The following is a 27,865-nucleotide window of genomic DNA, read 5'->3' as shown; positions in this document are numbered from 1 at the left end:
AAAGTGTTCTTCACTTTAGTCTTACAATATTTATGTGACAAGCGGACAAATCTTAATAAGCAGATTACCTGCACCGGATGGATGAGGCCCTGATTTAGAGTGAGTGCGATGACGTTGAGCGCAAAGTGCCGTACACTGGACTGCGTGTGGAAGAAGGCCTCCAAAACCTGCTTCAGGTAAAGCTGCATGATGGAGCTGCTCATCCCTGAGGAGATGTCCCCCATCTCCTTTAGATCTTCCTGTTTGGAAAGCTTTTTCCCTGCAAAGACAACATATTTCACTCACGTGAGACAATCAAACCCTGATATGTAGCGGATGATGTGTTTGATTGGGCCGTGGAACGTACATTCTCGGTCAGCTTCCTGCATCCTTGTGTCCTCCTCCTGCAGGTACGTTTGGAGGTTTTTGAGGATGTGGATTTTGAGGTTGATGGACGAGGCACTGTCAGCCAGGATGCCGTTGTACAAGGACTTCACTTCGGGCACAAACATTTGGCTGGGATGCATGATCACGAGGAAGCCTGAACGGTGCGGGGAAACAACATTTTGTCAGGACAGACTCAAAGTTCCTTGAACTTGATTATCATATGAAAGTTCGTAATCTAAAGAAAGAAAAAAATCAGATTTTTTTCCGGTGTAATATTTACATTACTTGAGATGGTGAATTTGGGGTTTTGTAAATCTAATTTATAATCATTTAAATGATTAAAATAAAATTACAAAATATTTCACACATTGTGTGTAGTGAATCTACATGAGTTTAACTTTTAGAATTTATTTTAACCACTAAAAGAATGAAACTTTTCCATTATATTTTACGTTTATTGAGATGCACTTGTATAGACAGGGGACCCTTGGTTTATGACAGTTTCGTTCTTACAGTGGCAATGTCACCCAAAAGTCGGGAAGGTGGCGCAGTCTATCACTAACCTCCACTAATCCAGTAGTAAAGTCATAATTACAGATAATTTTTTGTATGAAAATGACTTGTAAGTCATAAATGTAAAACATATCAAAAACAGGAAGCACTACGGTAAATGAGTATGCCTGCTTCCTGTTCATAGCATCAAACGCTGGCATTTCAGGATTGTTGAAAATGGAGAAACCTAAGCACAAGCTAATATTAACAGGTTTTTACACTTACCTAAGCCAATGATAGCTTTGGTCTTGACTTCCTCGTCCTCATGCTTGGTGAAGTATAGAAGAAGCTCCAGAACCTTTTCTTTGATAATTGTCTGTACAAAAAAAACAACAACAAAAAAATATACATTTTTACAATGTTGTCATGTCCCATGTATCAAGTCAACAATGACGGGACAAATCCACTGTATTTAGACAATAGACATGTGACCATTGTGACCTCCAGGAGCCAACCCGAACCATCATGTTGAAGGAGCGAGTGCATAACAAATCAAAGGCTTCCTGTGGACGAATCCCGAATCAATTAGTGGGCACCTTAAATATCCTTCCCCCACACTATACTGCCTCACTCTAAAATAACTCTACCGGGGTGTGTGATAAGGCTATTGCTACAATTCTTGATCTCTACCTTGGCAGGGCCTTTGAACTCCTCCAGGTCAAAATCAAAGTGTCGACCCAGGGCACCAACCGTAAACAGCGATCGCAGTATAACAGGCTTGTTTGCTATTAATGTTGTGCCGGTTGGATCCTCTTGATGCTGGGTTTTCAGCCTGATAAGTGCACCTGGAGGTTAAAGGAAAAAAAGCAGCAACGGTGAGCTAAGAAGTGCAGTAAAGTTGAAGTATTAGACATGGAGAATTGTGTATCTCACCATAGAATTTGTTGAAGCAAGCCCAGACAAATTTGTAATTGTGTGTCACTTTGTTGACGACAGCACCCAGACAGCTGACACAGTGCTGGACCACCTATAGAAAAGTGGAACATAGTTCTGGTTCATTTGCCTAGAAGGTAGAAATTTGGACTCTACTGTCCAATTGCAAAAATGCATGCTAATTATGTCAAGATCACTGTGCCACAAAAATTATCCAATTTCACATAATTGGTAACAAAAACAGTTAATTATTTACTCCAACAATTTTAAAATTAAAATAAAAACGTTTCCGATAAAGTGTCGATCAACGTTATTTGTACAGGCCACACCAAAGTTAACCGTCACTGAGGGTTGCATTAGAAGTCTTTTGTGGCAGCTGACTTTACTAGTGAACGCTGCATTCACCATTCATCGTCATACGTTCTACATTCATTTCAGTTAGCCTAACGTGTGCAGGGGGGCTGCTGGCTTCAATAGTTATCTAACAAAATATGTCCTTATGCAGTGTGTGCTGCAAAAAGAGTGGACAGCGTTTGGCTGCCCCAGAGAACTGTGCTAAGTAACCTAGCTGCTCACAGGCATACTGCAAGTCAGAGGTGGGCAATACATTTTTCACGAGCCATGCAATTCAGTTGAGTTTAATATGAATGTCTTTTTATAAAATAGGAAATTGTATTGTATGGTTTAAATAAGCTCCCATTGTGTAGCCCCGGTGAAAGATAAAGATAATAAAACCGGGAAGAGAAATAAATAAATACAGGAAAAAGTTAATTTTGTTATATTAAGCTGACATATCTACACGTTATAACAGTAAACCTTGCCCAAATGTGCCTAAAGTCTTCAACTTCATCCATGAGGTTGGTGGGTTAGGGGAAAAAATGAGCTAAACAACAACCTCAGGTGCTCATTTGACAACCATGCCAAAATGTTTATGAGTACCCCAGTTAAGAATCTATGAAATAAGCCATTGCACTCTCAAATGAGAGAAAACATTTCACAATATAAATTTCATTTTTTAGATGCACCCGTAAACTATGTGGCAGGGTTCCATAAAGGTCTCGTTACCGTCATGCCAAATTTGAAGATGAGTTTCATGAGGTCCTCCTCTATGGTGGCAAGGAATGTCTCGCTGGGGTGCTCCATCAGAGGCACAACCAGCTCCAACATCTTCGCCACGTTGCAAATGACCATGAAGTCGTTGGCAGTCTGCAGAAAACACAAGCGCAATACGTTTTCACAACGAATAAAGCAAGCTAATATGCAGAGTTAAACATATTAAGACAAACGGGGCGCTTACGTTACACTTGGTGGTTAGGTAAGGCTGCATGGTCATGGCGTGTTTAACCATGAGTTGGGCCCTGATCTTACTGAACAGGTACAAGGTAGTGATGCAGGCCACTAAGCGGGTAGAGTTCACACCCTTGTTCTCTGCATGAGAAAGAGGAAAGACAGTATTGACATTCATATTAATGTCTGTCTTAAATGGTGAAATACACTTATTAAGAGCATTTATGAAGCTAGCAGCTTGGCCCCGCGTTTGTTTTGAAAGTCCCTCCCCCTTTCAAGGCATCATCATGGTCAGCCTGGCAGTGCAAATAAGAAACTGTTCTCATCCTTACCTGGATAAACCAATGCTGAATAAAAAAAAAACAACAAAAAAACTAAACAAATCATTTTACAGCCTAACTAGCTTACTTACCTGCGAGAGACTCTTCGTATTTTAAGATATGTTCCACAAGATTGTCCACCAGCTGAACGCAGGCCTTTTTGGCAGGTTTATACGCCGCATCCTCCTCGGATTTGAGAAGCTAACCCCAAAAGGAAAAGGTGGCATTGTCCTTAATGTCAACAGTGGCTTTGCAACGCGCTAGGCTATTATCATAACACTTACATTGGAAAGAAGCTGCTCAAACCAGTCATAGCCGGTGTCTCGACAGGCTGCGACTACATCGGTGATGTTGAGGATCTTTCTGGTCATGGTCTCCTTGTCGTGGGCCGGAGTCGGTGTGAACCACAACTTCTGAAACGTTTCATTCACTAATTTCTATGAAAAAAAAGACATCAAGTATGATTTACATATATTTAGTTCCAAAAGTATGTTCACGCCACAAAACAATGCAGTGAGCATACCTTGATTCCTTCCTCATCATTAACCCTGCGAATCATTCTGACGCACATCTCTGTGATTTTACTGAAGGTAGGCTGCTCCAAACAGATGTCTCTCAGGATCTTAATCACTCGCTTCCGTACGCTGATACCAGTGTCCTGCGGTGCACACATTGGATGATAAAACACCAACTGAAACATTTTGTAAACAGGAGGGAAGTTCAGATGCTGTTAGAGTGGTGTGTTGCAGCATATTTTTTAACACTAGGTGGCAGTGTAGGACCGCAGTATAGAGTGAACTCCACGTGAACCCGATTGATTTCCATGACAACAGGCATAACAATATCAGTAACACTTCCAGATCCTGGAAAGCGATAGGGAGGAAGTGCGTTTGAAACAATGCAAATCCATTCCGCTAAGATGATTGTGTTGTGTTTTTTTACTAGTTTGATATACACTTTTTGCAATGTATTTCATTAAATTGGTTAATTATTAATTAGAAATAAAACAGAACATTTTTTTAATTAAAATAAATCATTTGACAGTATTTACATGCACACATTTTTTTTTAATAGTGTATTTTAATTTTAACTTTTTTTTTTACCTTGTCCATGCATGAAAATCAACTAATTGCCATGGATTTGAGTTATTGGCGTTAAAGTGGTTAGAACGTTATCTCAATAATAGAGACTATAAAGTTTTTTATTTTATTTTTTCTTCCTTGTAAAGTTTATTTTAATGGGAGTTATTCTGAACTGGAACAGATGGATTGTGGAGTGCCACAGGGAAGTTGCTTGGAACCCCTTTTGTTTTCTGTTTTTATTAATGATTTTCCATTGGTGTTGAAACATGCCACCACGGCGATATATGCAGATGATATTAAATTAAATTGTATGCCGCTCAACAAACAATAGGTCAAATCAATAATACTTTAAATGAAGAATTAGTTTCAGTCACACACTGGATAGAAGCTAAGAAATTACTTATCACCAAAAAATTTAAAAATTAAACCTATGTTACACTTAATTCAGGAAAATGGCATAATTGAGTGGAAGAATCAAAATTATTAGGTGTAGTAGTTGACGCCAATTTATTATGGACCAGTCAAGTTAACTTTGTACTTCGGAAAATGAGAAGAAGTATGTGCATTATTAAAGATTGTAAAAATGTATTCCTCAGTGGTTGGCCAAGCAGCTAGTTCAATCTTTGGTACTTTCATATTTGGATTATGCATCAGTGGTGTGGTCAAACACGAGTGAAAGTAATTTAAATAAGTTACAGGTTGCTCAAAATAGAGCAGAAAGAATTGTATTGGGTCGCCCATACCGAACAAATGTGATAATGCAGATTGAGGTATTTTGATTGTATTACAATTATGTATGTATTATTTAATGTTGTTTGACTGTATTGACCTTTCATTTCTTTTATTTGTTTTTGTTGTTTAGTTTATGTGTGTGTGTGTGTGTGTGTGTGTGTGCGTAGGTGTGTATATGTTTATTTTAAATGATTGTCATGAATTTGAAAAGACCCCAGGAAGATTAGCTACTGAGATGTGTCAGGAGCTAATGGGGCTCTTAATAAACAAAACAAAACTGTGGCCCATTAACACAATGTTTGCTCACGCCTGATATAGATGGTGTGAGCTAACACCTACCAGGATCCTCTCTATAAGCATGTCGTAGTACTGCTCGGTGAGCTGCGGTCTGCTAAGCACAAACTTGCCCAGCAGCTCAACGGCGGCCTCCCTCACACTCGTGGAATTGTCCATCAAGCGGCCGTGGACTCCGCGCTGCATGTCGGACTACACATGCAAAGGAAGTTGTTTCAGCTTACCACATGACAAAGGAAGCAAACTAAAATGGAGAAGGTAGTCTTTAACATGAACATTGACAAATACCCTCGCCAGGATGCTGGGATCCACGGCCACCACCTCAGACAGACACTTCATGGCTTTAGTCCTCACAGCTATGGCACTTTCTCCAAGGACTCGCAATATCTGAATTAAAAACAAAACAAAAATACTAATCAACATTATAGTCAACTTCGCTAAAGATTGACTATTTTCACTTGATATAAAGTAGGTATAAAACATAGACAAAGTGAAAATAGACAGGGTAGGAATTTTCAATGATTACCTGTGTTAAATAAATATCAAAGCTTTGTGCAAACGGCCTCATGGAGGCCAAATAACGCACAATCAAACAGGAGTCTTCGTAGTCCACAGTGTCGGAGTTCATCCTTGGAGCGAAGAGCAGAAGATGTTAAAACAAGACTCGTAACATGCAACAAAAAAGAGACACAATCAGATCACACAAGTCCAGTGAGATGTGGGCTTACTTCAGCGTAGCAAAATGAGCCGGCATGGTCCTGATGATATTGCGCAGAAACTTCTTGCGCTTCTCAGCGCGCTGTATGATCTCACCAGTGGTCTCCATCTCCTTGGCGTGTTGCGGCCCGTCCGACGAGTCATCCTCTTTCGGGTTCTGATTCCGCATGGATTTCTCTGCCTCCGTTGTGGCGTCCCGGAACCACTGAGCGATGTAGAACTTTCTTGCAAACTAGACAGCAAAGTCTGCCTCAATTTCTCAGCCTTTTTAGATACTACAGTGCATCCGAAAAGTATTCATAGAACTTCACTTAACAGGTAGCCTTATCCCAAAATTGAATACATTAATATTTTCCTCAAAATTCCACACACAGCATGTCATAATGAAGTGAAAAAAAAGTTGTTTTCGATTTTTTTTTGGGTGCCAATTTATTAAGAATAATACTTTGTTGATACACCTTTGGCAGTAATTATACCTTTAAGTATTTTTTTTTATTTTATTTTTTTAATTTAAAATATGATGCCACAAACTTGGCATACCTACAATATCTTTGGGCTGGCCCATCGCTAAAAATCCCCAAACTATAATCAATATTTAAATTCTATCACAGTGGTAAACTTTATTTATCTGTGTGAACAATAGGTGAGAAATACTGTACACATTTTTGAGGGGTGGCTTAATCTAACCACAAAACAGCTGAAGTAATCTTTGGAAAACTCACCACTAGGGAGGCATCTGTATCAGAATTATCTTCCAAATAGTCCAGTAGAGCCTTTTGCAGCTGCTGGGTTTCGTCACTACCCTGAGACTGCAGAAAGATCACAAGGATAAACATCAATCTTTATCTTCAATAACAGATATACGGTTGTTGTACCTGTTGCAGAATACGATCAATCGACCGCTGGTCCATCCTGCTGGTGACTGCGTCCTTCCTCAGGCGGGCAGCCACGGTGCCAAGGTAGTCTAGAGATGCCACTCGGAGTGCCATCTCCGTCTGCTTGTTACTGAACTGGTGCACCTGGTTAAAATCACATGCCCCAGTTGTTGGCTATCGATATTGTGCAGCATAGACCAAGGAGGTTTTATTATTATTATTGTGGATCCATTCTTTTAAAAAAAATCCTGTGTGACTGTAACATTTAGTCAAAACACTCCAAGCACCAAGAATTTCAGCACAATACACCCACTTTTTTAAGCCTCACTGAAATGAAAGGGAGGTGGGAGATGAGACAATGCTCACTCTGTCCCTCTCTACTGTGGGAATGGTTAATTGATGAATCACAAGTCTAAAAAGTGAGTGTGAACAACAAAACATATGTGAATGCCCATAAATAGAAAAAAAAGCATGGATTGTAAAGTATGCACACTTATTTTGGCAGCAATTCAGCACCAAGCTGCCAATTACCCTTGCCAGTCAGTGGAGTGGATCCATGTATCTGGCACATGCAGTAGAGAAATCGTCAAATCCAAATAATCCCTTAACCACTCCGCGCTGACAGTTTCAAAGAGCAATGAAATATGTAGCGGCTATCAGATGAGGCTTTTGTTACCATGACGACCATGAGTGGAGCTAGAGGGTTGCAACAAAGTAAGACAGTAACTAAGTAAGCAGCTCCTACATGCGGGAGCTCCGAGTGCAAGACCAAAGTCAGAGCCCATAAAAGCATCAATGTTTCACTTTTGGAGGCAACCCTTAACTAAGATGCTGAATTACACTGCTATGCAATTCTAAAATTATAATAACAACAATAATATAACCTCAGAGGATCCGCTACAAAAGGCCAAAAATAGTGAACCGACACATGAGCTGGATTACACTAACCAGGAGTCTGCCGAGCAGACTGAGTAGGAGCTCAGCGGCGGGCCACTCTGGTTTGTTAACCGTCGAGAGAAGGTCCTGAACAAAGTTCTCAAACAGTGGCCGGTAATCTTCCTCTCCTTGCTTACTGCCACATCTGAGGGAGAATATGGAGAAAATGATCAATAGGAAAGTGAAAGAACAAAGTATAATCAGAATTTAGAAAATGGAACATCCAAATTTAGTTACCCTTGTAGCGGTACAATTCAACCAACCACATGCCTGCAACCCTTGTGAGGATAATCGGTTCAGATAATGGATTGGATTTTCTATAGCTAGCAGGAGGGTGTGAGGCAGACATCCTAACACACGCATGAATGCACGCACGCGTGCCAATTTATACAGTTTATCAGCAGAAATTCCACAAGTGTGCTTTGCATACCACTCTGTGATGTCACCTTTCAATAAAATTACTTAACAAGAGTGCAACAATAGAACTAATAAAAATGGAAGTTACTGCAACATCGGAAAGCATCTGGCCGCTCGCTTACTACAATATATGAGCACTACAATTAAATATGACAGGAATGTTACATTTAAACAAGCTCTAGTTTATATACATATCAAGTAGCTAGAAACAGAATGGTAAAGATTAGGATGGAAAAAGATCAGTGAACCATTTCTGTCCATTACGCACTTATATACTTATACACTGGTTGTTTTCTCACTTGACTGTTAGGGAAGTTAAAAATGTTATTTTGAATACTCCCTGTATGGTAAAGGTTTTATGATGGTGATAATTAGGAACAAATTTAATTTACATTATTTCCTCATTGTTTTAAAATTCAACCAACATCACAGAATACACTGCATTGGAGGTTCCACTGCCATTTTGAATAGAAATACCTATATTCCGACCAGAAATATGGGAAATGAGTTGCTTACTTTTTTAGGAATACGGAGAGGAAGTTCTGCGCTGTTCGCATTGCCGTCTCATACGAGTTGGTAATCAACACATCTTGATCCACCTGAAGGGAAATACAATGAAATAAAGAAAACAACAAGAGCAGCTATGCTTGTAAATGACACGCCTTTTACAATGTTTAAAACCCGTAGGATTGTGTGGAATTTTTCCTACCTTGCTGTCATGCTCCTCTAAAGTGTATTTGTCGTTGGGTAGGTGGACCACACACTGGATGAGCTGCAACACCAAGGCGGTCACCATTTGGATGTACATAGGTTCTCCATCCTGGTCTGAACTGTTCAACCTTAAAAAATGATGGTATCGGATTGGTGTCGGAGTTTTACATTACTGGCAGGGCCTACTCTCATTGATTCCTATCATACCGGAAGTTCCTGAGAGAGCGTTTGCTGGTGGGCAGCCTGGCCAGTGACGTGAAGATTTCCTCCAGAATGAGCTGCCGGTGCTTCTCGTAACGTGAGAAAACCTGGAAAGATAAAATGTTAAAAGTGTGGTGTCTTACCACTTTTGTAGTTGTGCATTTTGTGTGCTGTTTTGGGGTAAATGTCAGAACACTTACCGCTGTAACTAGTTTAATTGCGCACAGCTGCAGCTCACTGACATTTTCCACAAAGAATGGAGTGATTCCCATTGAAGAAACCTGAGGGAGGGGGAAAACAAAGATGAATTAAAAAGAGCATAAATATGTACTATACAGTGTATATCAGGCAATCAGGCACTGAAGACCCTCGAATACTTCGCATTTTACGCTTGAGGTACCACTGTACATACCTGGACAAGAAGGTAGTATTTATCTTGATTTTTTTTTTTACCTGGAGGATGGTGGTGTCTGTGAGCAGTTGGATCTCGAGGAGCTCAGAGATGTTGCTAACGACGTCGCACACTTTGTTGTACAGCATGATGATGACACGCTGCTTGTGTGTGGAGCATTTGGCACGCTTCGCCTTGGAGCTCAACAAAACACCTAGATGAAAAAATAGATAGATAAGATAGACACATATAGGCATTAGACACAGCGCTAGACAGAGAGCTAGGCAGAACGACAGATTGATATCGTGGATAGACCGACAGATAGTATTGGCAACGTTAAATGGCATCATTATCAGATGACTGATCAATCCTCACCCCCGTGCGGGTCCACCCTGTAGACAGGGTCGTACTGCGGATAGAGCGTGTTCTGCAGATGGAATTTGGTGTACTGCAGCACCCGCTCGATGACGTCCTCGATGTAGACAGCTTTTGGCATGTGTGCAGACGTCATGATGTTCAGGGCTGTTAGGCAAGCGTCCGCCGACTTGGTCACTCGCTCCATGATGAGGTCTCTCCAGAGCCTCTCCTCATCCTCAGCGTCGTGGTCCTGACATTAGTAAGGGTGTGAATCCATTTGTTTTTCAAGTTTTATGTTGAATTGTAAATTGTTTACATATAGAAAGTAGGGCAACAAAAATAGATGCTATATATATATATATATATATATATATATATATATATATATATATATATATATATATATATATATATATATTTATAAAATGCATAAGAAGTTGGGACTTACATGGTTTATCATGGTGGAGAGCTTGGCTCCATCCTGAATATTCTTTTCTAGTATGTTGAGCAGCTTCACCAGCTTGTCGGATGGGATCTAAATGAAGAAAAAAACACTAACAATATAATAATGCTATTCACCAACAAAAGTAGCTCAATTGAAATAAAGATGACTACCCTTCCAGTGATGCCCATGGCTTTGATTTTGGCGGATTCGCTGCCCAGCTCGTTTAATTGGTGTTTCCCTAGTAACAATTCCTGAGGTATCTCATCATCGTCTGCTGCTGGACACAACCCGGTTAGTGAGTGCAAATTAAAGAAGAGGTTCAAAGCTGTACTGAATATGATAGCTCTCTGATACTTTACCCATGGTGGTAAAATCAACATCCTCCAGGTTCTCCAAGATGTTGTCTATGCTGTTTAAAAACCTCTTGAACGTGGATGAGTCCATCAGCTCCTCTTGGGTGAGCTTAGGTTCATACGCTTTCCGCTTCTTCTGCTTCTCCTTCATTTTCAATTTCCTGGCAACTGAGCAAGGAGAATTGTTACTTGGTCAAAAACAAAACAAGCCAAGCCAACAGAGGGGAAAAACGTTACACATGGAAAAACAGACCATCGCTCATGCTGGGAGGTGGTGAATCGTCTTCGGAGGAGTCCCGGTAACGGCTGCCTGAGCCTCGCCGGCCTTCTTTGGCACCACTTCTTCGATGTTCCCCTGAGGAACGTCGCTCTCTTTCCTCAAAGTCCCATGTTCTGTCTTTGTCCCGACGCTGACGCTTCCTTGCAGCTGTGGACATTCAAAAACATGTACCTTAGACACGGGTAGTTCTATTTCGTCCCTCCCGACAGCCAGGTGGCGGTGCTGAAACAGCACGGCCACTAAAGATGGTGGGGGCATGTATTACAGGGGGGGCCTTTAAAAGGAACCCCGACTGTAATGACAAGTTTGCTCTATATTATTTATTTGGTTGTTAACATAACTATGATATTCATTTTTCAAAAATCATTTCCAGTTTAATATATTTTATCGAAACTTTATTTGGACGTACGCCACCTTTGTTATTTACATTGCAACGCATTCAGTACGTAGTGACGTAGAATGGTGGCTGGCTCTCTGCAGAGGAATGTGAAACGCCTATGAAGAAAGCAAGGTAAGCCTCCGTATCTTTCCTAAAGAAACAGCATGCGATCGGGAGAGTCACCCTCCCCCACCCCTTGCTCTTGTCATTCACCAGACACATTCAAGAGTTTTGATCGTCCCTTTAGGAACGCTATGGAGGCTTACCTTGCTTTCATCATTGGCGTTTCACATTGCTCGGCAGAGAGCCAGTCCCCATTCTACGTAAATACGCACTGAATGCGTTGCAAAGTAAATAACAAAGGTGGCGTACGTCCACATAAAGTTTCTACAAAAAGTATTCAACTGGAAATTATTTTTGAAAAATGAATCTCGTAGTTATGTTATTAACAACCAAATAAAGAATATAGAGCAAACTTGTCATTACAGTCGAAGTTCCTTTTAACAGTAAAAATGCATCACATCTACTAGAATTCTAACCTCCACAAAATGTGACATTGTCTTACTTTAATTCAGCTGAGACTTTGCTCCAGCAGTACAAGGAGGCAGGGTGAGCAGAGGCTCAATTGCATGAGATAGAACAGCCCTCTCCAAAACTCAGTGATTTTAAAGTGTAGTCATTCTTTATCCTTTATTAAAATTATTTATAAAGACAAATCCAAAAGGTTGACTCACATTCTCCGTTTGCATCGTCATCCGAGCTGACCTCGGCGTATTTGGGCTTCTCGTTGATCGTACTTCGTTTCCTCTTGTTCACCTTGACTCGTTCGCAGAGGGGCATGGTCGATTCAATCTCCGCTAGCAACTCTGGAGGCAGTTCCTTCAAAATGGCAGGGTCCATGCCACCTGCAGAGAAGACAAGATTGCATTACATGGACTAGAGCACTGGTTCTTAGCCCCGGTCCTCGAGTACCCCTATCCAGCCTGTTCTCCATGTCTCCCCAGCCAACACAGCTGAGGATCGTTATCAGGCTTCATGCAGAGTTTGCTGATTAGCTGATCGTTTGAAACACCTGTGTTGCTTGTGGGAGACATGGGAAACAGGCTGGATAGGGGTACTCGAGAACCACGGTTGAGAACCACTGGACTGGAGGACTACATAAAACCGATCGACATTTTAGTAGTTTTTCTTACTTTTGCCAGGCTTTCCCGAGAAGCGGCTCTTTCCAGACCTGCTGTGACGAATGATTCTGTGGATCTGGTCCACCGATAGCTTTTTCAAAACCACGACAGGCTTGGGCCTCTTCTCGAAGTCCTGCACCAGACCCAGGCGCTCCAGTTTCACCTTTGGCTGGCCCCATATTTGACTTTCAGCTGGAACATCACAATGCTTGTTGCGCTTGATCTGAAAGAAGAGAATACAGTTAAGGATGATCTATACTGTTGTCTGCCAAATAATCTTAAAAACAAATGCTCAGTTTGGATTTTGCATACAAAAATATGAAATGGTACAGTGTCAGAGCTGTGCAATATAACGGTATATATCGTTGATGAGATATAAAAAAAGCTATTGTACAATATATAAACATCTGTCATTTATCACTACCTAGGGAATCCTGTAATTTCTTTTCTTCAGTTTAGTAATATGCTTACTGGATAAATGGACATACTGGAATGTTACTGTTGAAATTTATTTTTAATTATTTGCACTTTGCTGCATACCTGAAATAATGGTTGGCATATAAGACATTTGTAATGGTATTTATATGTTCACTGGATAGTTGTATTTTATATTTATTAATATTTTATTCACTTAATTGCATTGTCTTTATAAAAGTGGATTCTACAAATGGAGAGAAGACCACAGAAAATAAAATTTAAATTTTAAGCTGCTCTCTGTAACAATTTCGGCAAAAACATCTTTACAATAGCCTTTTTAATTGACCATTTATGGCTGACACATCTTCTAATTAGTAGATTAACACCTTAGCTGTTTACAATGGGTACTCCTGCAAGCCTCTGGCCAATAGTTTTCAGACTGGGTTTGAATTTCCCGTCCTCTGTCTGCGGATGTGACGGCATGTGTGCCTGTGAAGAAGGGTGTGTGCATTTTCTTTTTTTATCAATAGGTGACAACAGCGATTCGAAATAGAATTGTTTGCGTTGTTGTTTTGTCCATATTGCACAGCTCTAGTGTCAATGGCACAAACTGATGAGCTAAGCCACTCGGTGTTAGTTTCAGCATAGTTCTAATGAAAAATACTTAAATGAATACTCCAGTCCAACATTAGTTTTAAGTAGAGATTTGAAATAGTCAAGTACGCCATAGGTTCTTCACCCATGCTCCGATAACATCTGAGAAACTGCAGTGGAGTATTCTTTTAAGATTAGTGCCTTCTTGCTCATAACTATGCACTGGATGCTCAATTTTATAAACAACACAAAACACCTCCTTTAAAAATGGTAAAGGCGGATTAATGTGTTAAAAATACCCCCCAGTACAAACCAAACAATTATAAATGGGAAGACTAATGTGAAAACAAGGGAGAGCGGTGACATGATTTAGTGAGATTGCAGGCAGTGACAACTGAATGATTGGTAGCTATTGTTGTTTGGGTTGATCCAGATCACCTTAGGGATCTGGAAGTTCTTCAGTGCGCCACTTTGTCCTCCCAGGAGGTGAGCGGGGAAAGAATCTGGAAGCTTAGCACCGGAGGGAGTGGCAGCCTGCTTCAGACCGTCTTGCCTATGGCTGCTACAATCAAGCTCTCCAACGGAGGCCACCCGAAAGCCCATTCTATCTCGGTCACTTCTCGAACGGGCATCGTCGGTTTCGCTCCGATGCCTCCTATCTTTATCAGATTCTCTGTCCCTGTCCCATCCGTGTTCCCCTCGGCCTGATGACATCTCTGCCCGCCTGTCTGAAGACTTGTCATCGTGTCTGTGTTTGGATGACTCCCGACTGTCTCTTCTGCCATCATGTTTATCAACCCTGTTCTTGATGACCTCTGGTCGCCCGTCCGGTTTCAAACGCGAGGCGGTGTCAGAACCTTCTACGGCGGCGGGCCCGCTAGCCGGTTCTTCGGGCCAGCGTTGGGCTTCTAGGGCCGGGACAGGGGCAACCAGACAGGGGTCAAGCTGGCCGTGAGCTCTCCCTGCCTGCTGGAGGTCGATGCTCACCATGAGGGGAGGACGACTGGCACCGTTCCCTGCTGCCGTGGCCTCTTGCGGGGTCAGTTTGCCAGCATTGCCCCCTCCTGCAGGTCCGCTTCCTGGGGCCCCTGTGGGACCACCGGGTGCCCCAGCGCCTGGCTCCAAGGGAAAAGAGTCTTGTCTCCTCTTCTTCAGTGGCTTGTCTGTTTAAAAAGAAAAAAAGAATAAATTCAACAAAACATTTAGATTCAATGAGTCTCTTAAAAAAAAAACCCTCCTCTTTACCTTTATCTTGGACTTCCTTTGAACACTTCTCGCTTGCCGCCTCCCGCTCTATCCGTTCAATTTCAGCTAGGGCATCGAGTTCCACCTCATCATAAGGGGAACTAGGAGGCTGGAGACCAGCAGCTCCCCCGCCCTGCTGAGGGGCCTGTTGGTGGCGAGCTCCCAGGTTCTGCTGGAGAACAGGAACCTGCTGGAAGCCCAGTTCCGTCTCCATATTGTCCGAGTTGTGGTCCATGCCTGGCATGGCGTCACCTGAGAGATCAAGCATCGATTACTCTGCTAATTTGTGAAATATTGTTCGACCTGAGTGTGTGTTTACCCACCCGGTGGATCAGACTCATTCGACTTGACCCGAGACAATTTGATCATAAGTTTGGTGGAGTCCTTGTTTGGCGAGCTGACAATGTCATACATATCTTTCTCTTCTTTCACGGTGGGAATCTTCTTGCGTTGCTGGAGTTGCTGTTTCTGGTCCAGTCCCCCCTCCCTCGGCGACGACACATACGGAGGTGGCGACTGCAGAATCAGCGGGGGACGAGAACCTGCTGTGAGGAGGTAGGAAAAAAATAAAAGATAAAGTGAACCCCGTGCCAACTGAGTAAACATGTGAATCCCACCTAAGAGCAATGCTGATCTTAAAGAAAACAATTCCTTACGTTTGGGTGTCCCTTCACCCGCTGCTGGGGAGCAGCCGGACTGCGGCGACCTCAGAGGGAATGACGGATTTCTCAAGGCAGAGTCACCCTCCTGAATAAAACCCAAGTAAGGCAGATAAAGGGTGTGTAAAACAATAGTTGTGGGTCTCGATTGCCTTACCATTCACAAACTATTTTTTTAAATGCCCACAGGCTACTCATGTGTTCCCTGGAGGCCACTTATTTTAAAAGCTCTAATGAGTTTCTTGAACAGTAGCAAAGATGATCTTACACAATGTGGAGATGGCATCACTTTAAGTGATTTGTCATTGGGAGAATCATGTGTTGGTAACTCAACTCAATGGTATGTGCTTCCATGCTTATTTTCCAAGGAGCAACGCAACTTGCATGTCCTTTTTTTTTTTTTTTTAAGTTTCATTTCACGTGACAAAAATTGTAACGTACCAGTAAAATACAGTATATTATAATACGAAAAACCCATCACCCCTTGCCCCCCAATCTGTAGTTAAGTAAATAAATGAACTCAGCCGCTATTAGCTACTTAAACAGAAACCACAAATCTTCATAAAATTTAACTCATTTGCTCCTAAAAACATATCAAATATGTTCTAGTTTAAATGTTTTAACTGTCCCAAAGACATGTTTATACGTTTTCAAATGTTTTTTTTATGCTAGCACATACAGAAGGCTTTAATGCAGCCTCAACTGCAGAAAACGGTTGAAGAAATGGTAGTTATTACAAAAACGGCCAGCAGGTGGCAACAGAGCAAAAGAGATCAATTAGGGCCATGTTGAAAAAAGCTCATTTACTTTCTTAATAGATTTGTGAATCAAGTAAAACAGTTGGGAGCGAAGGGGCTTGCTTCAGTGAAAAGGGCTGGGAGTGAATGAGTTAATAAACATACATCATATCATGTATGAATTTATTAAAAAGTTAAATGGTTCAGACAAAAAAACGTTTCTCCACCACTGATCATATGTTTCATTCCTGGCTCATTCAGAATCATCTATTGGGAATGAAAAGGCAAGTATAACTTTTCGTTGTACCTCACTGCCCAGCCGGTGCACGATGTTCAAGTAGTCGTCAGCGCCGTGTCTGTCTGAGTGGTGGTTGGAGGCATTGGCCATTTGCCCTGATACCTTGCCTTCGTGGATGTTTCGTATACTTCCTGGAACGATCGGGCTGGCCACAGACACTTTGAGAAAGCAAACATCATATGAATAAGTTGTGAAATCATGACGTATTACCCCGTGAAACCCTCAGAAGCAAGTTTATTCTTTAACATAATTATTATTATTTTTTATAGTTTCAACAACTTCACCTATGTGTTTTATTTGAGCTCAGTATGTTAGTAGCTTTTGAGGTGGGTAGCCTGTGGTCATGCTGTCTCTCTTACAACTTCCCTTTTTGTGTGTGATGAAGCAACAGGTAACATGAAAGGTCATACTATGCAATGCATTACGGTAACACGCCGCCAGCACACGATGTGCTAACTTTAATAAAAGCCTAACCAATGGTGTTATCGACAATGCCCTATTATTTTGGTGCTCGCAGTGTGTTGGCAGCATGTTACCCTATCTTCATTTATGAAAATGGTTGCTGATAATATGAAATGGCAGGGGGATATATCCTAAATTACAAAAAATTGGAGGAAAGTGTGGTTGATAAAATTATAAAAGTGGTATAAGACTCACCTTGCTGTATCTGTTGATGTTGGTTGTAGCTGGGTGGTTGTTGGTGGGGGTACTGTTGGATGTAACCAGGGGCGGGGCTCTGGGGTGTGTAGGGACTGGGAACCGGACTATTCTGCTGGCCCAAGTATCGACTACTAGAGCCTGTCTGGGGGGCCACGAAACGACTAAAAGGGAAAAAGCAATACAGGAAAATGTGAGCAGTACTTTTAGATTCAGGTAACTCGGGGCAATTATTGACTTGCAAAGAAATAATAGCCTACCTACCCATCAAGTGTAAAATTAAACATCCATGTACATTTTTTGTTACTGCATATTTCTGAAAGTCTAACTGAGCCCTTTTGCACTTTCTAATTTACATAATAAAGGTCCCAAGCACAGTTATTACACCCAAGGAATGCTGGGCTTAGCTGGGTGAAGATCCACAGCCACTTTCAAGAGAAGCCGAGACTCGAAGCCAACGGGCTACACTGAAACAGTATAATGCAGAAACAATTGCAAAATCCCTCAAGGGTCCGCCATCCCTACTATCACGTAAAATCTGTCAGGTAAGCAGGATTGCATTGAGCTTCGATACACAGAAGAGCATTAACTGTGTTAACTTCTGATAAGCGACATATAGCTGATGGTTCGGGGAAGTTGTCTATTTTGCCATGATTGGCAACTTTCCTGTTAGCGTTATTTGATTCGCCAGTCCCCAGAGTATGAAAGTCTTGGCCTGCCGTAAATTGCCTATTTTACAGTGATTAGACCGCTTCGCCCCCTTCAACGGTATAGAGCTCCTTTAACTTTTCAATTTGTTTTGTCACTGAAAATAGGCTGTTATCAGCATTACCACCCCCCATACTACATTTCATAAGGATTTTATGTCGCAGACGACGCAAAGGCTCAGAGTAAGCAAGCCGATAATTGTTTGCAGACTTACAAATATACTTTTGAGTCTTTACTATAAGGCTAACATGTACAAATACATCGAAACATTGTGTAAAGCACCATGAAGAAGAATTTTATTGACATCTCTGTTTCAAAGACAACCAGTAACTCATTTTGAGTTTTCCAAAACAGTAATGTATAAAAATGCAACAAAAAAACTGCCAGTTTAACATTTTGGGTAGTAAAGCCCACACTGGCTTCTGCCATGTCGCATCTTCTGTGAATACGAGGTTGCGTGCATTATGACATCACAAATATGCAACACTACCATAGGAGAGGGGAGGGGTTGAGGAGTTGGCCACAACTTGAGCAACAACCACAACAGATGGACCAACGTGCCATATCTATTATTATCGGCTGATTTCTTTATTATCTGGTTTATCTGTTTGACGTCAAATTAGGTGATAATTGCCGATAATTATCGGCCACCAATATTATCGTGTATCCCTACTGAATATAAACAATCTTAAGGATTTTATTCCTCTTTTTTCATTTTAAAATCTAAACAAATTGAATTGTGAATGTCCTTGTGTGCTTCACTGTGATGGTTTATATTCTGTTTCAGATGATTGATGAGAATGTTGTGTTCTGACTTACCTTGAAGGATTGGGAGAAATTGCTGCCGGCTGGAAGTTTGCAGACTGGGCCGGACTATGCATGGAATTTTGGGTGATCTTGTACTGTTGTACCATTGGCTGCTGCATAGCATCTGTTCAAGGAAAGAGGGGGAATCATTGAGATGCTGAACTTTTTGTTTACAACTCCATTGAGAAGTGATGTGGTTTTAAGGAGAGTACTTTTTTCCCTGAAGATGCCAGGGTTTCTGGCCAGCATGGTCTGCAGCAGCAGGGGCGCGTCTCCCTCGGGCTCATCGCTTCCCAGGTTGTCCTTGAGCTCTCTGCAATAACACACAAAGCAAAAGATTCAGCCAATTTCAGTCTTAAGTGCAACCAGAAGGGCATAGTAGCAGGCCAGGTAAGCAATTACAATTCAAGATTTTTTTTAAACGACTTCTAGAAATCACTGAATGGTTTGGGTCCTGGATATATTCCAAGAAATGCTGATTTAATACAAAACCCAGCAGAGATCTGAGATCTGCAAACTTTGGTCAATTAGTAGAACCCAGAGTTCGAAGTAAACATGGTGACGCTGCATTTTGCTGCTAAGCTGCACACAAATGGAACAAGCTGCCAACAGAAGCGAAGTCATCCCCGAATGTAAATGCTTTTAAATGCTTTTTTGCACATACCTTTGATTAAGGTCTTTCGCCATTTTTAAATCGTGTTTTTTTTCTTTTAATTATTTTCGAAAACCTCTTTACCCTAAATGTTTTTAAAGTTTGCTGTCTAATGTTGTTAACATTGTCAATGTACATTATTTTAGTAAAAAAAAAAATTCTGCTTTGCTTCTGAATATTGTTAACTGCTGTTTGTTGATGCTTGTAGGTGTTGTCTTTCCTTGTGTAAAGCACATTAAGTTGCCTTGTGTATGAAATGTGATATAGAAATAAACTTTCCTTGCCTTCATGAAAACTACAATTGTATCAGATTATTTAATTAATCGATGGACTAATCAACAGAAATATTTCCGAAAAGACCACGAGATATGTTAGTTGAATTGAAGACTCTACACAAGGGATGGGCAAACTCGATTCTTCCAACACAAGCCAATTCCAATCAACAGGATCGTTAATCAGAGCTTGCTGATGAGCTGATCCTACACCAGCTGTGTTGGAGAAGAAAAACATCCAAAACCTGCAAGACTCCGGCCCTCAAGGACCAAGTTTGCCCACCACTGCTCTACACTGATTGTCTTTTTCGACTACAATGCATGTGCCTTGTGAGTGATTGGCAACCAGCCTGCATACTGCATCTTGCCCCAAGTCAACCGGGATGGACTTCAGCTCATTTACAACCCTAATACGACGCTGTTGAAAATGAATGGATGGATGGATACAACTAAGATTAACTGCACTATTGTGGCCACTTACATGTGCTCTGTGGAGACCTGGTTGAGGCCATGAGCCAGTTGGGAGGCTAGGTTCTCATCCCGGCAGCCCAGTAGGCAGTTGACCTCCTCTGCGATCCTCCCATTGTACAGAAGGCTCTTAGTGGTGGTGGCCGGGAGGGGGGAGGGAAGGGGAAGCTGGTTCAACACTGGAACAAGAGACATAGAAATAAGATGTCTACTGCTCATCAAGAGGAGACGTATCAACTGTGTGCTGAGGCAGGAAACAGTGGGCGTCACTCACAGTCTGTCAGGCTAGCGATCCCAGCAAGAGTGGTGATGGGAACATGAGGCATATCCCCATTCATGCTTGAGGTGAGGGTGGGGGGAGTGTGTTGATACACAGGTAGATCGGAGGGGCCGACGCACGACACCCGTCCTCACATCTCCTGACACCTGAGGCAGGAGATTAAAGAGATGATTTGTTGAGAATAATCTAAGTAGTCTCTAAACTAACATTACATGCAGTATATCCGGTCACTACACATTTTTTTTTTTTTAAATATATATTTGTCATGAATTTTCTTGAAATCTTCTTGTGTAGTGGCTAGTTTACTTGGGTGGCCCACTCAAGTATTAACATGGTGTGGGAAACACTCAAATAATTAAATCAATTACATATGTGCATCTTGTTATCTTGCAGTACTCTTTTAAAATCCTTGACTCCAGCCACCCCAAGACAGTTCATAGTAAAACAGGTAAAATCTTATCCAGTTTTATTGTTACTGTTCTTTTAAGTGATGCAAAGAAGAGAAGTGCAGTCTTTCACAACACATGAACAACTACTTACTTTACTTACCTTAAATCTGCTCAGTCAGAAACACTACCAAAAATGACACAATTTGTTTCCATCATGAATAATCACAACAAGGATGAATTAGAATTGGCTACTGTCACTGTACCTTGTCCAATAATGCTGTGCCGTCGTCGGTGGACACAAAGACATTTCAGAAGAAAACAAATCCTCCTATGACCTGTAAAAAAAAAAATGAAATAAACAACATTGCACTATAACCAGGCATTGTGAGCCATACGTAGTACTTATAAATCTAATTAAATAGAATCAAAATGGGTGGAAAACACCAGTAGGCAAGACAAAGCATCACACAATATGCACCTTTAAATACACTAAAATGGCACGCAGGGATAGGCGGTACAGAGAATGCATGGATAAGGTGGGTTTCCATCCACCCGTTCTTATTCGAATTTTCAAGAAATGTGAGAATAAAACTGAATGGAAAGACTAAAAATTTGAAAAAGGGCGCAAAATTCGCAAAAAAAAGTTTTTACACTTGGAGGGGTGGATTTTGAAGCATAGCTAAAAAACGAAAAATGTGAATTTTGGCTATGGAAACAGGTTTTGCGAAGAAACGCTGACAAGACCGGATACACGTCTCACGGTTTGACCGGATATTACGTCACACATACGTTTGTAGTCACAAAGCATGTGTTTTTTTGTGGATTTCACTTTCCTTTATTTTCTTTGATCCTTCCTCGGGTCTCCTGACAACCTCCCAACTCTAGCTGGATTCTGAAGTGTTTGGTTTAGGTGAACGGTATGGGATTTTTAATAGGTTTTAGGTGAGTTAATGAGTACACACTCACACGCACGCACATACAAAATAAAAAGAGAGAGCAATGAAGATGACATGTCGAATCGGTAAAATTACCGAATGAACAATAATAATAATAAAAAAAATGTCACAAAGCATGGCGGACGATAAAGTAAGGTATGTTTGGGGGGGACGAAACAGAAAACTTGGAATTAATTAAAGAAGCAAACATTAATGCAATTTTAGATGGAATAAAGCAAAGAAACGCTACGGTTTATCAAGAATTACAAAAACAAACTCATACAACGTCATTGCACGCGCAGTCGCTTCCTGTTTATCTTCTTTTAAATTACTGGTGGATCCCATCTCTATGGTGTATACTGCCACCTACAGTGGCGGAGTCCCCTATCAATATTGGCAAAAGAAGAACAGATGGAAACGGGCATACGTCGCATGTAAGTTTTGCACATTTTCAGTAAATTTGCTTAAATTTTTTGGGTGAAACAATTGGATGGAAACCCGACTGCATGGGACATGAAATCTGACAAAAAATTCCCTGTTCTAGGTCGATAGGATCACCAAAATTATGCAGATAAGCTAAATTCTAAAATAACGAGAGAAGGATTTAGTTTTAGACTATTTTTCATTACTTCTTGAAAGTTCACATACATATATGTCATTAGTATTTGGTACCAGTGCCATTAAACTGTATGACTTGGGTAAAATGTTTTGGAGACCCTTAAACAAGCTTCTCACATTCCTCCTGACATAACTTGAGTAACTGAGCCAAGTTTGTAGGCCGCCTTGCTCGCACATGCCTTGTCAAATATGCCCGTTATCAGACTGAGATCAGGGCTATTTGATGACATTTCGGAACAAAACACGTTCATCTCCGACACAGAATCTGTCATTGAGCGGTATAAATTAGGGGAATGCGTCTCTCCAACAACAAAAAACAATTTGATACACATCTTGATAAATGGGTTGCAATAAGATTCAATGACGGTTTGATTGTAAAGTGGAACGATCCCATTCAGTTCAATTTATCAAAATTACAATGTGATTTGAAATAGAGTACGCCGGCTCAGTTCAAAAGAGCATGATGCAAATAGTTTGTTGTTGTCATTTTACATACATAAGGATGAACTTGACAAAATGTGGTATTTCCTTCAAATATATATATTTCCAATAGAAGACGATTTGATACCCATCTCAATGTATTTTAAAGTGGAAATCATTTGATTCCGTTTGATTCAATGCACACAATGCAATCAAAACCAATTGTTTCAATAGGTGAACGTGGTGGCACCTTTAGACATCTCCAAATTGCACCCAAGGACGAACAAGTCTTGTGCAAGCTCACAACTCTCTTCCTGATATTTTGGCTGATTTCTTTTGATTTTCCCATGGTGTTAAACAACAAAGCAGTGTGTTTCTGCTGTGTTTTTAGTGCACTCAAATGTTGTCAATAAACCTATCAGAAGCTTTTTCTCATATAATACTGGCATTTGTCAAATACAAAAAAAGGTCATGCTAATTAACCTAAAACTGTCCGATTGTAGTCTGATTTTATGTTGACGTAGAGAAAAAAGGGTATGTGTTGTTTTTTTTTATACAGTGTTGTAAATTTGTGCTTTACACTGTATATGAATGCCTATGACTGGATGACCATGTCAGAATAAGTACAATGCTCAAACTGGAAGGAAAAAAAGCTACAGTAAAATAGACAAACAGGTTTTAAGCCAAGATACTAATAAACAAGAATGTGAGTGCCAATAAATAGCTTGAAGCAATCACTCTTCTCTAGTAAACTTCATACGACACACTCAAGGAGGGCAGGCAGACTATATGCCAGGCTGATAAAGTGGTATCAGGTCGCAGTATCACACCATTTTAAGTGTTAAGCGTTAAGTGTACTGGTACAGTATTGGCACGATTCTGAAATTAGTGCATTCTTAGTTTTCACATTAAGACGCCAAGAGGCACAAAATTCTCGGGGTGCACCGATTGATCGGCCTGCCGATTTATCGGCCCCGATTTCCTTACTTTTGGAAGATCGGTGATCGGTCGATCCCTTAAAAATAAACTCATCTTTTCCACCAATCTCACCTCCCTCCTCAGAGGTCTGAAAAAGTCAGCCACTGTCCTGTTCTGCTGAGATGACTAATAGGATTTTCTTTTTTATTTCAGAGAACTACTTCATGTGCAGTTAAAACAACCGATTTGTATTATTTCACCAATATTGTTCAATGTTTTCCAAAAGAGCAAGATTGGAACACTGAAGGTATATGTTGCTTGTAATGAGAAAAAAAAATCGGTATTTGCAAAAATGGGGATCGGCAGGTCAGACTTTTTAAAAGATCGGGGATTGGCCAAAAAATTGTGATCGGTGCACCCCTACAAAATTCCCTAAATATTTTCGGTGCAGCTAAGACACGTTTTCAGCCCAAGATGTAAAGACAAACACATTTTCAACCTTAATTGTGAATTTGAAATAAAAACAAAAATGACAATATATAAAAAAAACAATAACTAAAAGTGCCACTGCATTATGCATTAATGGCTGTTCACGATCACAAAACAATAAAACAATACAAAAATAAATTACTATAGAAAAAGTGTCCTTCGTTTTCACATTTGTCAATTAATTTCATACGTAAGCTTTTGGGTTTATTTGAAATCTATTCATCTTTTATGATTTGTGTGGATCGTTGGTCATCTGTCATATCCAAATAAATTTTTAATGGTATCTTCTGCTGAGTTTTTAATTACACACAACTGCCAATTCTATTTTTTTTTTAATACACGGATTCCTCCAGTGTCTTATAAGCATGGCAGCCCACCAGTCCCTCTAAACATGATGCAAAATGAGCTGAAAATGGGGAGAAAAAAAAAAAAAAAAAGAGTCAAAAAACAAAATAAAACTAAAGCTGCTGAAAAATCCAAAACTAGAATAACCTTGGTCTGAATCTGGCTGCTCCATAACATGTTAACATAAACATAAATTATGTGACGCGACACGCCTCCCAGGCACATGCAGCTTGTCACCGCATCACACATCCATTGTCTGTTTAATACAAAACAAGGGGTCCTCTGTTTACAACAAAGTTAAGGTTTATTCTATATACTCGTGTATGGCAGTCAAAAGTGATAAACAACAACAACAACCTATGCTTGTTTAAACGGCTGCAGTCACAGACTCAAAGATCATTTTCGTTTTGGTTTAATGTACAGGGGTCACTTTTTTTTAAACCGGAAAGACAGCTAGGAATATAAGAAAACACAAGGCATAAGGCAACTTCCTAAAACGTATAGGCATAATTGAGGGGTGTTTGGGGGGGTCCTCAGTTTACAACGGGGTCCCAATCTTACTGCAGCGCTGTAAACCAAATTTGCACAGTCTATCATTAACGGCTGATTAATCAAATTACACAATACATTGTTTTTCAAAATCATTCAGCAGAACTTCAGCTCTATCACTAACCTACGCTAACGCAGTGGTGAATACATTAAATATTTGTATGAAAAACACTTCCATGTCATGTATAATAATGGAACATTGAAAAGCCATCTCTCAGGAACATTGTAAACCGAGCACATGAAATCTTCCTTGAGCATTCCACGGTTCCACCTATGCACTGCATAATTTAGTGGTGATTACGCTTGAGTTTTAAAAACAGTGAAACGTTTTTATTCAACACTAGTATGACAGTTAAAAGTGTTACAAAGTGCTATCTTAATCTATACATTGTCCTAACTCCTGGGGATAATCAAGAATAAATCTTACTATACAGCGCTTAACCTGTTTGTTTGTTTTCAAACTTAAGAGAATGTAAAAAAAAAAAAAGGCAATAAATGAAGTTGACTTTTTAAAATAGTAGTCCTAACCCTAAGCATGACCAAGGGCTATTAACTTTATTTTTGTTTTAATATTCAATGTTCAACTTACTTTTACATAACAGTCTAGAAAGTTAAAAAGCACTAAATCGACGTTCATAAACGCTCCACATAATCGATGAGTGACTGATTTCTCCTATATAAATAAAGATGACTTAAATTGAGTTTTACGTGAGTGCTTCATAGTTCCCTACACTTGAATGAGTTTGTTATATAGCAAAAGTCAACTTCATTGAATGTTATGCATAGAGGGATGATCCATTTCACTTTTTGTTCACTAATTCCTGCCGAAAAACTGAAGAAATCAAGCAGCGTTTTGACCTTTAAAGCTTCTCCTGAATTGGCAAAAGTACCCCAAAGCTAATATTTTCGCAAATATCTGAACGACTTGCAATAAAATGCAACATGAGAAACAACAGTGTTGCCAATTGCTATGTCACAGAGTCAAATGCTTAGGAAAAGACAAGAGCTAGAAAACAATAAAAGTGAATAAGAATGAAGGTAGGGGAGGTATTTATAAACATGATCTCGTAGTAGCACGTCTGTAGGGTTGTCCTACTCCGAACAGGACGTGTGGGCTGAAGATGACAGCTGGGAGACTGACAGGCAAGGAGGCGGCACGAAAAGGAGCAGATGCACCGTGAATGCTGGCGATCGTCAACATATTCAGACCGGAAACATTAAAATACTAACAATTTGATAACGTTCAATATACGGCAAATGAAATGATGAATCCTAGTGTCAGCTTTTTTAAAGCATCAACTCACTATTTGCACTAAGTTGACTAGAGCCAGAAGCCCCGAGCGGTGGAAAAGAGCTCACTCCACGGGTCGGTTTTCTCCCACGGCTCGGTGGCTTGTTCGGTTCGGCTAACGCTTGCTAGCTTTGAATGTTTTGAAGTTAACAGTATTAAACGCTCCAGTCGAAAACGGGGTAAGGAAATGAAACGACGAAGCTCAAATATGAGAGCTAAAGCCGAGTTTCGGGGCTAACGACGTTCGCTGCTGAAAGTGGTCCGCGGACTTCGACGAGTGACATCCAGCTTCGAGGCCGTGCGCCTGGGCAAGAGCGAAAACACACCTAGCTAGCTGGCGCGGCTAGCCTCGCTAGCATCAGTTCCCTTCCCGTTCGGCGATTAACGACGCCGTGGGTGGCCCCCCGAACACCCGTGTTTTGGTTGATACGTGCGTAATTGACGAAAAACTGGACTGCACATTGGTGTGTGTATTTACCTTCAGATGTGGCGCCCAAAGGGAGGGGAATGTTTTCGCTGGATTTGTGTCCGTATCTCTAGCTCCCCCTTTCTTCTGCTCCAGAAGGTACTCGGATTGGCTCGCCGAGCTAGCCCCGCTCGAGCTAGGCGGCTAGCTCGCTAGCTATCAACAATAATCCGGGGTCGGGCTCGGTTCGCTCCTTCTTCCGTCACACAACTCGCGGCCGAATTGTTTGCACGTTTTTCGGCGAGTCGAAAGTCCTTTCTTCGGCGTCGCGGTTGACGCGTGCAACGAGCGCGAGCCAGTTGTTTTTAACAGAGCGTAAAAAAGAGAAATGTGACGATTTGTTGCGATCGGCCGAAAGAGGCTCTCCTCCTCTCGTAGAACAAAATGCCGACCGGAAGTGCCGCCGTCTGACTTGAGCAAAGATCTCACGAGTGACTCCCTCCATCGGCGCCAAAACGAAATGCCATGCGACGCCTCGCTCGCGGTGCGCTAGAGGACGCTGTAAGACAATATTAAGTGTCTACATTTATGCTTATGACGTCACACTTTCGACACAGTACTACATTTCCGAATTGGATAGAATAAATAAATCAGATTTAGATGATTTCAAATTCAAAAGATGCATGCTTTTGGCCTATCATCGATATGTATAGTTTTCACCTCAAACTGTTTTATTTGATGTAACAAAGAATTCTATGTAAGCACAAATCTCTATGTTATATTGGTTTCAAAACAATGGTTGGAGCTAGCATTTATTTACTTTATTTATACTGAAGCTTTTGTCTTTTTTCTTCTTTAACGTATGAATACGTTTCTAGGAACTTTACATCCCTGTCACTCCTGGAGTTGATGCAAATGTGTTTGGGGCATCCGCTCTGGTGTATGTATGCTTTTCAAAAACA

At 40.9% G+C, this 27,865-nt stretch overlaps 1 protein-coding gene across 3 annotated transcripts in view; it reads right to left on the bottom strand.

Moving 5' to 3' along the window:
- nipbla (NIPBL cohesin loading factor a) overlaps positions 1-27,380 on the bottom strand; it is a 33,291-nt gene extending 5,911 nt beyond the window's left edge. Inside the window, exons 1-41 of one of the 3 annotated variants that reach the window (XM_077561134.1) lie at positions 26,976-27,380; positions 21,196-21,267; positions 20,538-20,689; positions 20,277-20,442; positions 19,084-19,184; positions 18,884-18,995; positions 17,357-17,520; positions 16,709-16,857; positions 15,662-15,752; positions 15,329-15,550; positions 15,006-15,257; positions 14,199-14,923; positions 12,762-12,972; positions 12,303-12,473; positions 11,163-11,336; positions 10,916-11,077; positions 10,727-10,833; positions 10,560-10,646; positions 10,130-10,361; positions 9,817-9,968; positions 9,564-9,644; positions 9,370-9,470; positions 9,161-9,290; positions 8,968-9,050; positions 8,047-8,179; positions 7,099-7,242; positions 6,946-7,032; positions 6,235-6,455; positions 6,033-6,135; positions 5,795-5,893; positions 5,552-5,698; positions 3,922-4,056; positions 3,683-3,835; positions 3,491-3,599; positions 3,089-3,219; positions 2,857-2,997; positions 1,792-1,885; positions 1,549-1,703; positions 1,144-1,234; positions 347-520; positions 69-259 (exon numbers count right to left, since the gene is read on the bottom strand). In XM_077561134.1, the coding sequence (XP_077417260.1) occupies positions 69-259; positions 347-520; positions 1,144-1,234; positions 1,549-1,703; positions 1,792-1,885; positions 2,857-2,997; positions 3,089-3,219; positions 3,491-3,599; positions 3,683-3,835; positions 3,922-4,056; positions 5,552-5,698; positions 5,795-5,893; positions 6,033-6,135; positions 6,235-6,455; positions 6,946-7,032; positions 7,099-7,242; positions 8,047-8,179; positions 8,968-9,050; positions 9,161-9,290; positions 9,370-9,470; positions 9,564-9,644; positions 9,817-9,968; positions 10,130-10,361; positions 10,560-10,646; positions 10,727-10,833; positions 10,916-11,077; positions 11,163-11,336; positions 12,303-12,473; positions 12,762-12,972; positions 14,199-14,923; positions 15,006-15,257; positions 15,329-15,550; positions 15,662-15,752; positions 16,709-16,857; positions 17,357-17,520; positions 18,884-18,995; positions 19,084-19,184; positions 20,277-20,442; positions 20,538-20,601 (6,045 nt within the window). In that variant the 5' untranslated portion in view covers positions 20,602-20,689; positions 21,196-21,267; positions 26,976-27,380. The remainder of the gene's footprint in view (positions 1-68; positions 260-346; positions 521-1,143; positions 1,235-1,548; positions 1,704-1,791; positions 1,886-2,856; positions 2,998-3,088; positions 3,220-3,490; positions 3,600-3,682; positions 3,836-3,921; positions 4,057-5,551; positions 5,699-5,794; positions 5,894-6,032; positions 6,136-6,234; positions 6,456-6,945; positions 7,033-7,098; positions 7,243-8,046; positions 8,180-8,967; positions 9,051-9,160; positions 9,291-9,369; positions 9,471-9,563; positions 9,645-9,816; positions 9,969-10,129; positions 10,362-10,559; positions 10,647-10,726; positions 10,834-10,915; positions 11,078-11,162; positions 11,337-12,302; positions 12,474-12,761; positions 12,973-14,198; positions 14,924-15,005; positions 15,258-15,328; positions 15,551-15,661; positions 15,753-16,708; positions 16,858-17,356; positions 17,521-18,883; positions 18,996-19,083; positions 19,185-20,276; positions 20,443-20,537; positions 20,690-21,195; positions 21,268-26,975) is intronic. The other 2 variants (XM_077561135.1, XM_077561136.1) reach the window with 2 other exon arrangements.
- Positions 27,381-27,865: the final 485 nt, after the last annotated feature.

Source organism: Vanacampus margaritifer, chromosome 3, assembly GCF_051991255.1.
Source record: "Vanacampus margaritifer isolate UIUO_Vmar chromosome 3, RoL_Vmar_1.0, whole genome shotgun sequence".
Taxonomy (NCBI): domain Eukaryota; kingdom Metazoa; phylum Chordata; class Actinopteri; order Syngnathiformes; family Syngnathidae; genus Vanacampus; species Vanacampus margaritifer.
The sequence above is the reverse complement of the archived record's forward strand: the minus strand, read 5'-3'. Positions and strand labels throughout refer to the sequence as shown.